The sequence below is a fragment of the Cetorhinus maximus genome, chromosome 27 (genome assembly GCF_964194155.1).
Source record: "Cetorhinus maximus chromosome 27, sCetMax3.hap1.1, whole genome shotgun sequence".
Lineage (NCBI taxonomy): Eukaryota > Metazoa > Chordata > Chondrichthyes > Lamniformes > Cetorhinidae > Cetorhinus > Cetorhinus maximus.
In genome coordinates, this window is record NC_135905.1 from 15,164,871 (window position 1) to 15,180,965 (window position 16,095).

General features: G+C 37.7%; 1 protein-coding gene across 3 annotated transcripts in view; it reads right to left on the reverse strand.

Annotated features, from left to right (window-relative positions):
* Window positions 1-585: 585 nt before the first annotated feature.
* The window catches only part of kat6b (K(lysine) acetyltransferase 6B), a 170,474-nt gene continuing 154,964 nt past the window's right edge, over window positions 586-16,095 (reverse strand). For all 3 annotated transcript variants that reach the window (XM_078530782.1, XM_078530784.1, XM_078530785.1), the window contains 3 exons: window positions 10,320-10,583; window positions 7,320-7,629; window positions 586-4,333 (listed from right to left, as the gene is read on the reverse strand). In XM_078530782.1, coding sequence (XP_078386908.1) covers window positions 1,911-4,333; window positions 7,320-7,629; window positions 10,320-10,583 — 2,997 coding nt within the window. In that variant the 3' untranslated portion in view covers window positions 586-1,910. The remainder of the gene's footprint in view (window positions 4,334-7,319; window positions 7,630-10,319; window positions 10,584-16,095) is intronic.

The following is a 16,095-nucleotide window of genomic DNA, read 5'->3' on the forward strand; positions in this document are numbered from 1 at the left end:
TCTTTCCTGCACTTCCAGCATCCCGGACTTTGCCAAGCTCTACTGGTTTGACATGTCGCAGCAAATTGGCTTCAAGATCCTTGTCCTTGCTTTCAAATCCTTCCAGGGCTTTGCCTCACCCAATCTCAGTTCCTCCATTTAGACATTGCTGCATGCATTCTCCCTTCTGTGACACCTTTGCTCCACATTCATCTCTTCAATTTCAGTACCATCAGTTACTGCTCTCAGTGTTTTGTCCCCCTTTTCTTGAACTTTTGCCTAAATTTAATCCTGTAAGCTTTTGAGCCACTTCCTTCCCTGCTTTCAAAAGTCTCATAAAAACCCTTGATTTAGCCATTCTCAAAGTTACTTTTTCTTTTCCTGTTTCATTCCTGCTTAATGCCCTATTTTAACATCTGGTAAAATGCTTTGTCATGTCTTTCATGAGGTGCAATTCAGGTAAATAGGAGTTCCCAAACAAGCAACAGGATTGAACCCACACTAATCATTTAATACACAGTTTTCCCCAAAACTGATGCTATCAATAAAAATCAAAATATGAAATATCAGTAGCTCTCCAAAATTTAAGAGCACAGGAAATCTGGAAATGGCTCAACATAATTTATTCCATGTTAAAATGTACAGCGTCCTTTGAAGTGACCGACTAGAAGGATAACTGATAAATACAAGTGTATCTCTCACTTGTTTGTGTCCTATTTTATACATGTATCCAGCTTTTTCCTCTCAGTCCTTACAGTCACCATGTACAAGTACAAAGGCTACAAAAAGTAAGCAATATAAACAGACACAAATACTTTTTACATGCGTTTTTTTTAAGCTTATGTTGGTCTATTCACACACTACAGTTCTAAATTTTTTTAAAATATAACTTCAATATTCTCTAAAGATAGAAAAATCTACTGATGGAATGCCAATGAATAATTAAAGGTGTTTATCATTGGGCCAACAAAACTGAACAGTTACTCTTAGACAGCACTTTTGTTGCTGGCTGATATTATTTGAAAAAAAAGCTACGCTTTATATGAAACTGACAGGTACAAATATTCAGATACGCTGTTAACAGAATGTCTTCATTTGTCCAACAGAATATTTTGCATTTATAAAACAGAAAGCTGCCTCACCGAAGGAAAGAAATTAGTTACAAAAAGAAATGTGTCAATTATACACTAAACATTTTTGCAAGTAACCCTTTCAAAACTGCCAAATGAACACAAGGTCTCGCTTTTACATTTTTTTTTACAGTCTCAGAATTAACAAAAATATAGTTTTCATTTTACTTCAAAGCTAGTAAAACCTAATAAAGGCAAAACATAACAAATGGCTTGCTGTTAAACACAACACATATTTGTTTTACTAAAGGGCACACTGTCACAAACAAATTCTCCAATGATGTTCTGCTGCATGCTGAATTAGGCATCAGCGTCGCAAAATCAAATGTACATGTATTGTATAACAACAGAAGTCCAAGGAACAAAAGAATCCCCAGCTCCAGCCCCTGGTGTAGTTTAGCTGTCTGCTATTTGGGCTTTTATCTTCACTATTTTCTAACTTTCAAAATCCTTTCCAAGGGCAAATAGGCACATTTAAAGTTTCTATTGCATGGCTGTACTATCTCAGTTTCCATACTTCTTTCGAAGATGTGCTCTGTTCAAGCCAAACTCAGAAAGGAAAAATACGAATGTACAAAGATGAAAACAATCCTCACCCAACTTGACTTAAAACAAAATAAATAAGGCTTCCTTCTGTCAACAGATTGAATGCAAAGTGCCACTTCTTCAATATAATTTTATCATGACAGCTCAGACAAACAGCTGATCTTCAAAGTAGATCACCATACACCTGTTTTTTATATGTGGATTTGTTTCCAGGTATGCAGGTTTTCCTTTAGTACCTTATATGCTCGGCGAAATCTACCTTCTCATATAGGAGCCATTCAAAGGCTGTTTGGACATGCCAGTGTTCATATGACTGTAGTGGGCTGGTGGTGTGTACATCATGTTACCATGTGGACTACTTTGCATTGGTTGCTGGGTGTATGGCTGACTTCCCATCATGCTCATTTGCATTTGCATGGGGTACTGGGCAGTTTGATTCATGTAAGCAGGATTTCCATGGTAACCACTGTTCATCATGGATTGCGTCATCCTGTACCCATTCATAGCATTTAACGTATTCATATTCATGTTCATAGAATTGACATTGTAAGTTGGTGCTGGCATTAGGCCCATGTTCATGCCCCGCTGCATGGTCAGAGGTCGAGGTGAAGGCTGCATGGCCACAGATGGTGAGGCACGGCTATAGATCTGCTGCTGGTGAGCAGCAACAGGTGGTATAGACACAGACTTGGAACGTATGGCAACATGGCCTTTGGCTGCCATTTGCGTTGGTAATCTTTGGGTATGAGGGATTCCAATATTTGGGGCTGCCATATTGCGCTGTAGTAGTGGTGAAGCCAGATTCATTGGTGGAGGGGTAAGATTAGGTGGGGGTGTCATTGTAGGTTGTGCTTGTACTCCCCCAGATAAGGAATGAGGCGACTGTGGAAGTTGGACAAGGCCTGTGTGTGTAGTGGACAGGGAGACACTAGTTGCATAGGAAGTAACAGCAGCAGAATGATTATAAGGCAATGGATGATCCATGATTGTATTAGTTAGCTGTTGTAGTTTGGCCAGGCTGAAATTGGCAGATGGTTGGGGATAACCCCCTGTTCCAAAGTCACCCTGGCCCATCCTTTCATAGATACTGATGGTTGAGTTCCCAGTTTCTGGAATGTCTGTCATTTGTATTGCTGGTGCGAAACTGGTGGTCATACTGCACTGTGACAATTGCTGCTGTTGATTGTTGCTGGGAGGTCTTTCAATTATACAATTTTGGGGAGATTTAACACTGCAGTTTGGTGGAGAGTTGATACTATTTTGCTGCATCATACTACAACTACCATTAATGTTAGTCATCTGCTGAGTCACTGCACAACTACTCTGAGTAAGGCTACTGGAAGATATGTTACTGTAAGAGCAACTATTCTGTGTTGAGTTGTTGCCACAAATGCTGCTTCCCATAGTTGAATCATAGCTGCTTGGATTCTCATAGTTTTCAGTTGTGCTTTCAATGCTGCCTAGGTCACTGAAGCCACTGTCCACAACCTGTTGTGAATGGTCAGAAACTGAAGGAACATCCATCATTGGACTGGTCTCTACATTCTGTAACGATGGAGCAGAAATACCACTCTGATCAGGGCTGATCTGAGTATAATTGTTCTCAATGGGAGGTACACTAGGGCTGTTTACAGAACGAACTGACTGGCTCGGATGAGAATGAACAGATGAAAGAGGACTGCTATGGTCTGACTGATGGCAGTCATTCATTTGTGGGCTCTGTTCTGTATGAGTGTAACTCTGCAGGTTCCTACAAGCCTCCATGGTTTCTGCACAGTCCTGGTATGTATTTACTTGCTCATTATTTTCTTGTTCACTATTTTCTTGTGTTAATGATTGAACAGCTTGCACTGTCTCTGTGTCAGGTTCTGCATTTACATTTTCCTCTCTAAATTCTGGGGTCTGCTTGCCATTGTCCTTATGATCCTGATTATTGGTGTGATCTTCATCTGAATCTGGTATATGTTCTGAATTCCTTTCATGATCATTGTTTTGGTCTTCATCAGAATCTGGCACAGGGTCATCAATGTGATCCATTTCATCTTTCTGCTCTGTATTATTGCTTGGAACATTTAACTCTAAGAATGGCTCTTGGCTTAGGGATTCCTCCTTGAATACTTCCTCTGGATTTTCCTTTTCCACCTCAATACACTCCATGTGACTGTCATCTTCATCATCTGCATCATGATCCTCATTTTGATTTGCTTCCTCTTCATCATCTTCCTCCTCATGTTCATGATTACCAGTTTCATCCTCAGGAACTCCATTAACATGGTCATGCTCTTTTTCAGTTGGTTCTTCTACTGGCTCCTTCTCCTCACTCGATATACAGATAGATTTATCTGGGGATTCTGGCTTTTCCTCATTTTCAAGTTCATCCTCCTCTGTTATTATAGGGGCTACATCATTGTGCTTCTCAACTACAACTTGCTGCTCAATCACTACTTGCCTCTCCTCTGTTGTGACTGGTTGGTCAGGCTCCAGGGGAGTTTCTGGCGGCGTGTATAGGTTGAGTTTAAAACCAGTTTTATTCTCGGCTTTGCGTCTCCATTTAGCTGGACCACGCTTCACTCCTTTGGGCCAACCTTTTTTGCGTTTCACAACTCTTGCTATAGGCTCAGAATCAAGAGAGTTTTCCTCAGTGTTCTCTTTTGAAGAGGTATCAGTATTTGCTTTATCTGGGCAAGAAAAAAAGAAACTTGCTTTAAGTGTTTACTGCTACCCAGGTGAACAACATTGGAGCTTAAAATATCTACAGTTCATGTTAAACTTAAGTTAAAATAAATAATTACTTGTAGAAATAACAAAGACATGCTCAGATAAAAGTAAACCATAACTGTTTGTGAAGATTTATGCTTAACTTAATGGAGTAAACATTTAACAAACAGCTCATTGAATTCATTATGCTTCTCCTTTAGCTAAATGATTTCATTAATTAAGTTTAGGAGTAAATTAAGTAAGGCGATCTCTCCATTTGGTCCTCTTGAAAACAGTTACCAAGAATCTAGCCATTTTGGTTATTTAATATGATTTATGGACCACATCATGAGAGCACCAATACTAGGTTCAGCATCCCCAACTTAGGGGAAGGAAAAAAGACTGGCTGTGGTCCTGCTTCTGGTCACTAGTCACTTCCATTGGAAGTGTGGTGTGAATGTGGGTTAAGACAGGATTTGGTTAGTTATGATTCCCTCCCCTGTGCTTTGTTAGCCTGTTGACAGGTATTGCCTAGGCTCACTTGGGCAAGGTATCAGAGGCTGCTCTGTGCCCAAGAAATCACAGCTCACCAACAGATCAAAACGTTCATGACAGATGGAGGGAAGGGGAAAATGCAAATATAATTATTCTGCCTGGGCTTCCGAAGGTCTTATTTTGCTGAGGTAAATACTTACATATAATTAACAGCACTGTACTATACAATGCAGCTGCAAATTAGTATATTTTGTTAAGTAGGACGAGATAAAAATAGCTCAACACCTAATAGCAGATGCTTGATTTGTTATGTGTAAGATAATGATTCTCTTTTAAGATGTACATGTGGCCAATTATGCAAGCTCTAATGAACATTTTAAAAGCATCCAAGAATATCATCCAACAGGAGTTGACATTTGTACCAATTTCTTTATATAAAAGTCACCATTATTTTGTCTTCTCTGACTAAATAACACTCATGAATTTATTTCTGATACATTTTGATAGCATTTCTTGTGTGCTTCATTCTTTCAACGTTCCTTGTTAAATTTAAACTATCAAAATAATCATTTGGCAAAGGTATGCATTCCTCTATTTTCCTTCCATTCCTCTGGTTTCCAGGGATCCATGCATCTGCTGTGGCTGAGGACAGGGCACAGACAATGTCACTGAGAAGATATTTCAAACTGTATATATTTGGATCTGGACTGGTATATTTATTTTGTCGAAGAAAATACCATTAAAAAAAATATATATTTTCTTCACTTTCTCCCACATCATAACAGAAGGTCTCTACTGCCTCTTTAAAACGGCTTGGAACTCAATAATGATAACCCAGAATGATTCTCCCTTCAATTTTTCCTTTTCTCACTGGGAAAGCACTTTGCCTCTGCTTAGCATCTTCCCACAGTGGCAAAACTAAGATTTAGAATTCAGGTTGTGAGAGAACCATATAAAAAAGCCTATCATTGTGTGGTGCTCTTCATTTGGCTCCATCATGTACTAGATCTCCAAAAATACCAACACAAAACTGTCAGAGATATATAAAAGGGAAAAATCCAGTTAAAAAAAATCCCAAAAATACTGCATCTAAGATCAATTCTAGAAAAAATGTTTTTGAAGAATGTTCTTAAACAATGTATCTGACTGCATTGCTGCTCTGTTTTCCAGACCATCATTTTAGCCTTTACAAATGGCATTATTTTTTAAAATTGTAACCACTCAGTTACAATTCAATCATACATGCATTTATACATTGTTAGCACAGTACACACTTTCATACATATCTACATTGTAAGCACAGTGTACATGATCATACATTTATACATGTTAGTACAATGTACATGGTCACACATTTAACACTATTAGCAGTGTGCACTGTCATACATTTATACATTATGAGTACAGTGTACACTGCATTTCATTTATACATTGTTAGTACAGTATACATGTGCATGTTAAGATGCACAGAAGTGGGCAGCAAGCCTAACATAATGGTTTGCAGATGGCCAGAGGGTGGTTCTGTCGAGTGGTACTGCTTTGGGGGGTATACTGCTCTGGCATGTATGTTAATGATCATTGGATCTTCTCTATGTCGCCTTAATTTGTGAATTTCCATGAAAAGGTGCATGTTCCTTATGCATATTGCCTGGGCTTTGGACATCACATTTCATTTCCTGGAGACATTTACCCATATCCGGTTCCAGAAAGACACAGACAGTGTATTTGGCTTGGTTCAAAATGATTGATGTTTAATAATCTTTTAGATTCCAAAAGGGCTAGATTTTTTGTGTACAATCAGAAAATGTGAAAAATTGCACTCACAAACTGTAGTCTCTTCAGCAAGCTGTAGAGGGTTCAAAGTGATATTTGTGCTGACAGGAAGGGGTATGCTATGTCCTGAGGTTGATTTTAATTTGATGCAGATGGAAAAAGCAATAGATTATTAATGGTGAAGGATAGCTAGTATATACAGTATGTATAGATGAATGTTTGCAGGTAGGAGTATGTGTGCACATGCTTAGAATGTTAGTAAAAAGAGTGTTTTTGATAACATCAAATGTAAGACAACTTTTACTAGCATTGATTTTGATTGGATTGTTTCCTGATTTACCAGGACTGGCTTGGATGCTGATCTGTAGAATTCCATATAGAGCTGATTGCTGACATCAGCTAAACAAAGAGACCCAAAATAATAGGCTTCTATACAGTTCAAAAACAGAATTGAAAAGTTAGAAGTTAGAATGTCTTGCAAAAGTTTGCTTTAAAACATGAATTAATAGGGGAGTTCTCCCCTTTCACTTTCCTCTTCAGTTAAGTCCCAAGTGCCAGATACAATCTGACCTTCCCAGCCCTGTCCTGCACTGCCGCAAGCTCCTGCAAAGCTTTTAAATCTTTTGATTAATCTAAAGTCTTTATTAATATTCCAATCATGGAGAATTATGTTAACACTTAGTCATGATAGTTTTGTACCTGTGTGCTGTTCTTTCTCAGGAGTTTCATCTGCACTTTTGCAGAGATCGTCTCCCTCATCTGATTGATTCTTCTTTTTTAAGTCCAAGCTGCCACAGCGATGCCTGAAATAATTCTTTACTTCATCATCATATTCATCGTTCTCCTCTTCTTCACAAGTAGGTTCCAAGCAGGGCATTTGACTCTCATTATCAGAGTTCTCAAAGGCTTCATGCAGTACCTCAGTTGTTTCAGAAATAGTCTCAGTGGTAACACTGCTGTTATGTCTCCGGCGCTTGCGGCCCCTCTTCTTTCTGTGTATGAGTGACCTCTGAAAGAGTAAAATAAATAAACAATGAAAATAATTGAATTTGCTGCATTTTCATGTAGATAAAAAGCACGGGAAGCAAACACAGGAAACTTCAATGGCTGGAAATTTAACTCCAGGCACATTTTGTGTGGATCAGTAATGAGGAAAGTTTAAAATTTACCTGTTCCTGCTGAGAACAAGCCTGGAGATACTTTAGTTCCCACACCTCATTATAATGTGACTGGCATGTTTCAGACTGAATTGGTTAGCACAGACAAATTAAGTGAGAGGGAAAAACCGTGGAAAACGGAGTTCAATGTGGAGAAGTGTGATATCATCTACTTCGGATCCAAGAAAGACAAAACAAGGTATTTTCTAAATTGTGGAGGAGCAAGAGATTTGGGTGTCCATGTACACAAATCAGTAAAATCTAGTGAACTGGTAGAAAAAGCAATCAAAAGGTAAATGGAATGTTAGGCTTTATGTCAGGGGGTGTACAATGGAGGAAAGTATGCTTCAAAACTTTGGGCAGACCTGATCTGGACCAATGTGTTAAGTTTTGGGCACTGCACCTCAAAAAGGATATCTTGGCCATAATGGGGGTACAGTGCAAATTCACCAGAAAAATGCCAGAGATTAAAAGATTAAATTATGAATATAAATTGTAGAAACTTGACTTGTATTCTCTTGAATATGGGAGATTGAGGAATGATCTAATCGAAGTGTTAAAACAATAAAAGGATTTTGATAGGGCAGATACAGAGAAACTTGCTCTGGAGTAGAAATTCAGAACAAGAGGGCATAATCTTAACATTAGAGTCACGTCTCATTCAGGAGTAAAATCAGGCAACACTTCTTCAAAAGGTAATGGAAATCTGGAGCTCTCTCTCATAAAAGATCTTGAATCATTTTAAAATTTCATGAGGAATGGATTTTTTTGGTAAAGGCATCAGAGGATTCTTCAAAATAATGTCCTTGGATCTTTAATGTCCATCCGTGAGGCAGGTGGGTGGGGCAAATGCGAGAATTCTTCATGTTTTCCAAAATTTAAGTCTGCACATTACATTGTGAATATGTGATGGTTTCTAAAGTACAACTTCTGAGAAGGTGATTTTGTTACTTTGTTGTTTAAAAAAAGCCACATTTTTTGTTGAGGAATGTTAGGCCCAGGTTATTTGTTGTAAACTAAGAGGAAAAAAATACACCAGAGGGCAGCATTGCATTAGCTTCAGGACAACAAGCAGCATTAAATCAATAATTGACAAAATTCAGAGGACATTTCCTAATGAGTTTTAGCAGTCATTGAAATAATGGAATACAAGGAAACATGCAAATAAAGAACTGGTAAATGGTGGTGGTTTGTAGTTTGTGATTATTCAAAGTAGTATGTGGTTTGGTGTCTAGTTTTTCTTTGTAACACTCCTGTGAAATATGTATTATTAAGCTAAAGGTGCTATATAGTTATTGAGTTATTGCTGTAGTAATGATACAATTTGTACACCATCACTTCATGATCTATCCCTCCATTTCCAAGTTTTCTAAATATCTGTACAATGTAAAAAGTGGCTTCTACAGAAATATTGGGCAGAATTTAGCCCTCAATGGGCGGGCGGGCAGCCAAACTCCGCCGCCAAAACGGGCCCCTCTGCCATTTTGAGTGGGCGGGCCAATTAAGGCCCACCCAGCGGGCCGCCCGACGGGAAGCGCTAGTGGATGAGGTTTCATGTTTTTTCAGAAGCCCGCTGGGGCTCCTGGCCTGCCCGCCAGCCTTAAGGTTGGACGGGCAGGGCCTTTAATTGGCTTAATTATCCTGTCAATGGCCTCAATTGGCCATTGACAGGTCGGTGGGCGGACAGCTTCTCGAATATTTAAATGACACGGGATGACGTCGGGGGTTCCTCCCGACATCATCTCGCATCATTTTTGTGTCGGCGAGCAGGCCCTGCCCCCAACTCGCCAACGGAAAAATTCTGGCCATTATTTAACATTTGAGGTTCAATTACAATTCTATTTTCTGAAACCACCTGCAAAAGTAAAATTCATTTAATTTTAATGGAAACATGCCCTAGTAAAATATTTTAAAATTCATTTCCAGTTTTGAAAAAGGAGAATGAATTCAGGATTGAAGGCACTTTGATATGGCCTCAAATAGGAACATTGGAACTATTCCACTCTTTTGAAACCAGAAAGTGACTCTGAAAAATGTCTCAAAGTGCTTCACATACAAATAATTACTTTGATGTGCAGAAACTGTTGTTTTCAGTGAATACAGCTGTCATTTGGCAGACAGTAAGCTCGCATAAACAGTAGTAAGATAAGTTTGCAATTAATGCAATTTTGGCATTCCTAGTGCAGTGCACAATGTTGGTCAGGAGACCAGGAGAACTCCTCGTTCTGAGATTAGTGTTGTGTGATCTATAATATTGATCTGAACAGGTCTTAATTTAACCAGTCTCCTAAAGGATGACTCCTCTGATGGTGCACTGGAGCACTTGCCAGATTGCATGTTCAAATTCACCCCCTTCTCATTCTTGACATGAAAAAACCAAAAGTGCCACGTTAGCACTTTTGATTGAGACTTTTAAAACATTATTTGGTTGACATCAATTTATCTGAGCAGTTTTCAATCTTAAAATCAACATTCTGACAGGTACAATAAAGTTCAATTCAATTTAGATCAATGGAAGACTAGCTTCTCCATTTTAACCCACCTTCCTCTTAGCTCCTCTTAACAGTGACTTTGCTGTGCCTGGTGATAAGCTGGGTTGGGTATCATCATTCTCATCCTCATTCTCTTCTTCACTGATTTCATTTGTATGCTCCATTATTGATTCACTATTGGCTGGTAGACACTCAGATTGCAGTAATCTATTTTTACATCCTGCATTAGTAACTGAATGCATACTAGCCTGCATTTCAGCATATTGCTCTTGTTCTTTTTCCCAACAGCTAGCTTGCTCCATCAGTTGCTCAGCCTAAAATTGGAAGTAGGCAAACACAATGTAAATTCAGCAATTATTAAATTACATCAATCATTTATAAATTAATAGTTCAGTCAAAAACGATTATTTACCATCTAATGAAATTGTTCCAAGCTGAATCAAGTAGCAGTATGTTCATAATAGCATGCGACCCAAGAACTTTTCATGGAGCATTTAGAGCTATTCGTTACAAAGTGAATTGTTTTAGGTTGGTTTGCATTGCAGTTTATGTTCATTAACATGGACCGATCTCGTTGGACTCCCCAAACATATTCAGTTAAAAGCAGTTTGTCATTCTGCTTTTCATGGCTCAAGTAAGTACAGGCACATTACTGAGGGAGACAGAAGGCTGTCGGTTCGAGCTGCACTCCAGAGATTTGAACATATAAACTCAGTTGATAAAAAAACAAATGCAATACTGAGGCAGTGCCTCACTTTCAGAGGTGTCATCTCCGAAATGAATGTTAACAGGTATACATTCCTCTCAGGTGAATATTAAAGATCCTATAGTATTATTCGATGAAGTGTTTCCTGTGTCCTGGCTAACACTTATCCCCCAACTAACTAAAACAGATTATCTGATCATTTATCTCACTGCCATTTGTGGCAGCTTGCTGCATGGAAATGAGCTGCTATATTTCTCAACATGCCAAAAGTGACTTTAAAAATACGCCATTAGCTTTGAAGTGCTTTGGAATGTTGTGAAACTTTCTTTAAACTTAAACTGCGAATGGACTGTTGGGTGAAATTTAGTTTTAATATCACATTCTAAGGAATGTGTCATGGGCATTTGCGCTTATTAGTAGCCCAATTTCAATTCAAGGTGAACATTTCTGTCTTAATTTCTGGAGAGTTCAAATAGCTAAAATTTGAAACAGAAGCTGCTCTTCTCACTATATACAAAATGATGGACCAGAGACACTGAAATAAATGAACAAAGCTATTGTTGTCCAAAAGTTAGCTGATATATAATTAGGATGTTAATGCATACAGCATTCATCAGATTGATAAGTAACTTCTGGTTGTCATGAGTGAAAGTAGTTTGGTGGAAATAGCAGACAAGAAACAGAACTTTATTCTAGACTATTTATCCCATTGTCTGGAGGTTTGAGGAAGCTTTACATTTTGTTTCCTTGGCTGCTTTAAAGAAAAATCTTTACATCAAAGAGAATCCAGAGAATAAATATCCCATTTCTGAACGTTAGTTTTTAATTCTACTGAATTCTGGGTAACTGAAATTCACATTTTCTAACATCTCATCTTGAATGATAAATGTTGAGAATGACTATTTTTCATCAGTTAATGACAGAAGGATCATTTAATCCATTTAGGGAAGTTGTTCATTTCCCTAAGATTGTAAGTATACTGCCTCCAATATGACTAAGAGAATATTAACCCTTTATGGACAGTGGGCCTTTCCCAAATGGGCAGACAACCACACTTGGACGGGTTTAAAAGAAAGTGCATAAATAGTATCGCTAACAAGATACTGCAAACATGGTAGGGGAAGGATTAAAATTATTTGATCCTGTGTAGAAGCCAGCAGTTTTTTTTAATTTAAAGCACGAAAAGCAGCACTTATATTGTTATCATATATAAAACATCAAACTACATCTATAAACTCCTTAGCAAGGCTCAATGAAATCTACTCGTCATTTTTTTCATTCTTGCCTTCAGGAAATTATCTAACATCTCAAGAGTGTTTTACAATGAGGAAAGGTGGGCACTAAACATTCATATACTGGCCACTTCACCTGCTGCATGTGGAAATGAAACTATTGTAGGGGAAAAAAATTAAAGCAAAAGTCTTGAAATGCAAAAAATCAAGTCGAAACAGCAAAAAATTGTAACGCCATGAAAATACAAGAGAAAGCAATATAATGAGAAAAGAAAACAAACTTTTGGCCCAAGATGAAAAAGCACCATCCACTGTTAAAAGCCAGTTCACCAAGACAAACTTGGAACCGTTTTATATGGGCAAGCAGCAATATGGGAAACAAAGTCCCTTCCAAATCATAAGAATCAGCATGAAACACATTATCAAGCATTTAAATGCTATTTGAAGAAGTCTTGGTAATCAGCTCGGTCTCTAAATTGGATGTGAATATCGCAATGTCAGATTCCCTGTTTAAACTATAAAGCTCTCTGTACAGTAGATTAGCCCTGAAATATTGATACAATTTTGTGAGTTCCTAGTGTGTAATAACTTCTTAATACCTCTTTGAAATGCTTTCTTCTACCATGAATGTGGAGTGGGAGGAGGAAGAGCGTTAATGATCACTACTAGACTAAAAAAAGTATTGTTTAACCTACAAAGCTATCTCAAAATCCGAGATAAACTTAAAGGATTGTTAGACAGAGGGGATCACACCTTACTACAGAAAAATATAAAGATACTACATATTGGAACTAAAAATAGGAGCTACGTATACTCCATGGCTCCATATAATGGAGAAGTTGAGACCTAAGACATTGTCATTAAGAGATTAATGTCTATAATTTTATTGGAAATTAATTTTTAAAAATAAAATTTAGTGGTGTCTGAGACTGTGTGCGCGCGTGCGGGTGTGTCTTAATTAGATTAAAGCCAGCTGGTCTACAGGTTATGATGTATAGAAAGAAGTAGACTTGAAATGGTAACAGATAAACATGGGGAAGTTTAGAAACATAGGTGTCAACGGTGCAATTTGCATTTTAAAATAAAGCATTCAAAAGAATGGGTGAAATCTTGCATCTAGCTAGAAGATGCCAAGCAATGTGTTTATTTTTTTCAGGTTACTAATAAAATTGGTGGAATCAAAGGATGTTATTGTTAGAAGAGGTAAAATTAAAAGCCAAGTGATACAATCGGAAATTTACATTAAAAGAGAAAGATATGCGTAAAGGAGAAAGGAGATTGTGTGTAAGGCAGAGGCATTTTAAGATCCACAAGTGTGAGAAGCCTCCAGCCTGTAAACCTCAAGTCTGTCTGCAAGGACCCAGGGCTGAAAGAAACTCAGTTGAATGCAACTGTCCAGGGTGTGCTGTGCCAGGTGTCTCTTTAAATCATTGAGTTTTACTGATGCCTTAACTGAGGTGTAACTGAGAGTCAGATTAATTAGGGAATTTTTGTAGTTATTATAATAGTAATTTTGTAAACATATTTTGTGCTTTCTTGCATTAATAAATGTGTAATTTAGTTTTATAAAAAAACCTCTTGAGACTTGGTGGTCTTATTACTACTGAACTCAAAGCCTGCATCTCAAAACATACAAATTGCAAAAATGGGTTATGGTAGTTGTTTCAAGTTTCCCTTTGGGATTTGAGCAACTCAGCCTTTACCAATGGCTGTGTCATAATAGAGAGATAGCTGAATATTGGTTCACTGACCCCTAAACAGTGCCAGGAAGCAATTAGTAACAGAAACAGGATGCTACATCAGTTGGAATTTAAAATATGTGAAAGCTGTGCCAAAGTTGCATAGTGCTCGGGCTATTAAGTACACAGGAGTATTGCATATTAAAGGACCATCCTGTCCTCAGGAACAGTGCAAAGGAAGCTGATCCACAATGCTTGTGAAAAGAGCTGTAAGGAGTTACTTGTTACAGGTTAAGTTACAGATTTATGGTCCTAAAAAAAGGTTTCACAAAGACCCTAGAAGTATATAAGACATATAACAGGAGAGAGAAAGTGAATCTAAAATAATGCTTTATTAATTGCTTTCAGCAATGCTGGGTAAGCCAGACAAATAGGCAAAGGCTGAGTGTTGCGAAAGGTGAATTTAGGATAGGTGTCAGTGTTAAGTTCTGAGTGTTTCCCCAACATTTTTGTCTTGTTCATAGCTAAACAGCAATTTTCTTAAGCAGAATAATACTCCTTTGAAATGAAACATGCAATCATTTACATACTGTGTATGGGTTAGCATATTTACCCTTAATTGCTTATATTGTTCACTAGAAAATACATAAAATGCATACATGTTATCTCTCTCCTTGCGAAGGCAAATCTTGTGTACCAATAGACCACTATGTACAGGCTAAAAGACCTTGTCAGATTTATTTGCAGATTAAATAGTACACAAAAGTCTAAAGACACAACAAAATACTTCACAGTTAAAAATACAATAAAACTAGAGTCAATCCATAAGGAGCCTTCAGAATAAAAAAATCATGCAAAGCCTGACAGGCAACAGGAAATTTTGGTAAAACAATCAGTTTTGTCTGTTCATGGGCTTTCAAGATGAGATGTCACATATGGATGTCATGAATTCTAATTCGTCAATGGTGCTTGGATATCTTTGCCAGAATTAAGGCTTAGCAGCTGAGCCGTGATTTATGTCATGGGATTTCTTTCATGTTATACGCGTTTCTTTTCAAGTAAACAAATTGAGTAATTAACAGATCTGTCACTTCGTGAGGTGAGGCATTAATGTCTGGATATTGTCATTGCCCAGATGACATTTTGCTCCTATAATGGATTCCCCTAATGGCTCAGTATTCTGACAGAACAGAATAGTCTACTATGTCACCATCATTCTGCATATATTAAGTGTTTCAAAAAAGCAATTTCAGCTATCAAAGCACTTTCAGCTTGACTGGTTTTTGAACAAAGAATTTGCTGGTTTTCCATAGACAGTGCCTACAATCCTATATTTTCAGTTTTGATCAGGAAAAACAGCTTCTATCTCAACTCTAGCTATCTTAAGAACTGTATGAAATAAGGACAGCAATATCCTATTGTTGGTCACAAAAGTATGTATTTACATAGAGGGTGTTCGACAGCTGGAATCACCACTCAGGGTGGATAATATTCAGCCAGGTGCTATAATGGAAAGATAATGCTGCTGTTGTTGAACAGATCAAATTGGCTCAAGCTCCTTCATATGTACCTATCTTTGTGATTGTTTGTCTTAGTGAGGCAAGGCCACGGATTTGTGGTTTTTATAGAAAAATGAACTAAATCAATTAATAAAACATCACTAAACAATCCAATATATGAAATTTGACTTTTTCAATCATCATAAACCAATAGCCTTAATTATAAACAGACAGAATTGCAGAATCTTATCGCAAAACAGCAGCAAAAATCCTTGAATCTCATAATAAAAATGAAACTTTGAGTTATTGGCACCATAAATCACAAGTTTGCCTTCACTCTTCCTATTGTCTGGTATAACAATACATTTTATTCATCTGGGTCAAATTAGGGATCTACATAACATGTCTGTTTAGACAGTGCGTGGGTGCATCTCTGTATTCTGTGAGTTTACAATGTGTCTTCGAAAATTCTGGCATTCGTTCTTGCTATCCAGCAGTTAGTGTACAATGAACAACAACTTGCATTCAAGTAACAAAACATCCTAAGGTGCTTCACAGAAGTGATATCAAACAAAATTTGACGCTGAGCTATTTAAAGATATCTTAGGCAGATGACCAATAGCTTGGCCAAAGAGGTGGGTTTTAAGAAGCATCGTAAAGGAGGAAAGAGGAAGAGAGATATAGGGGATCCCAGAACTTAGAACTCAGCA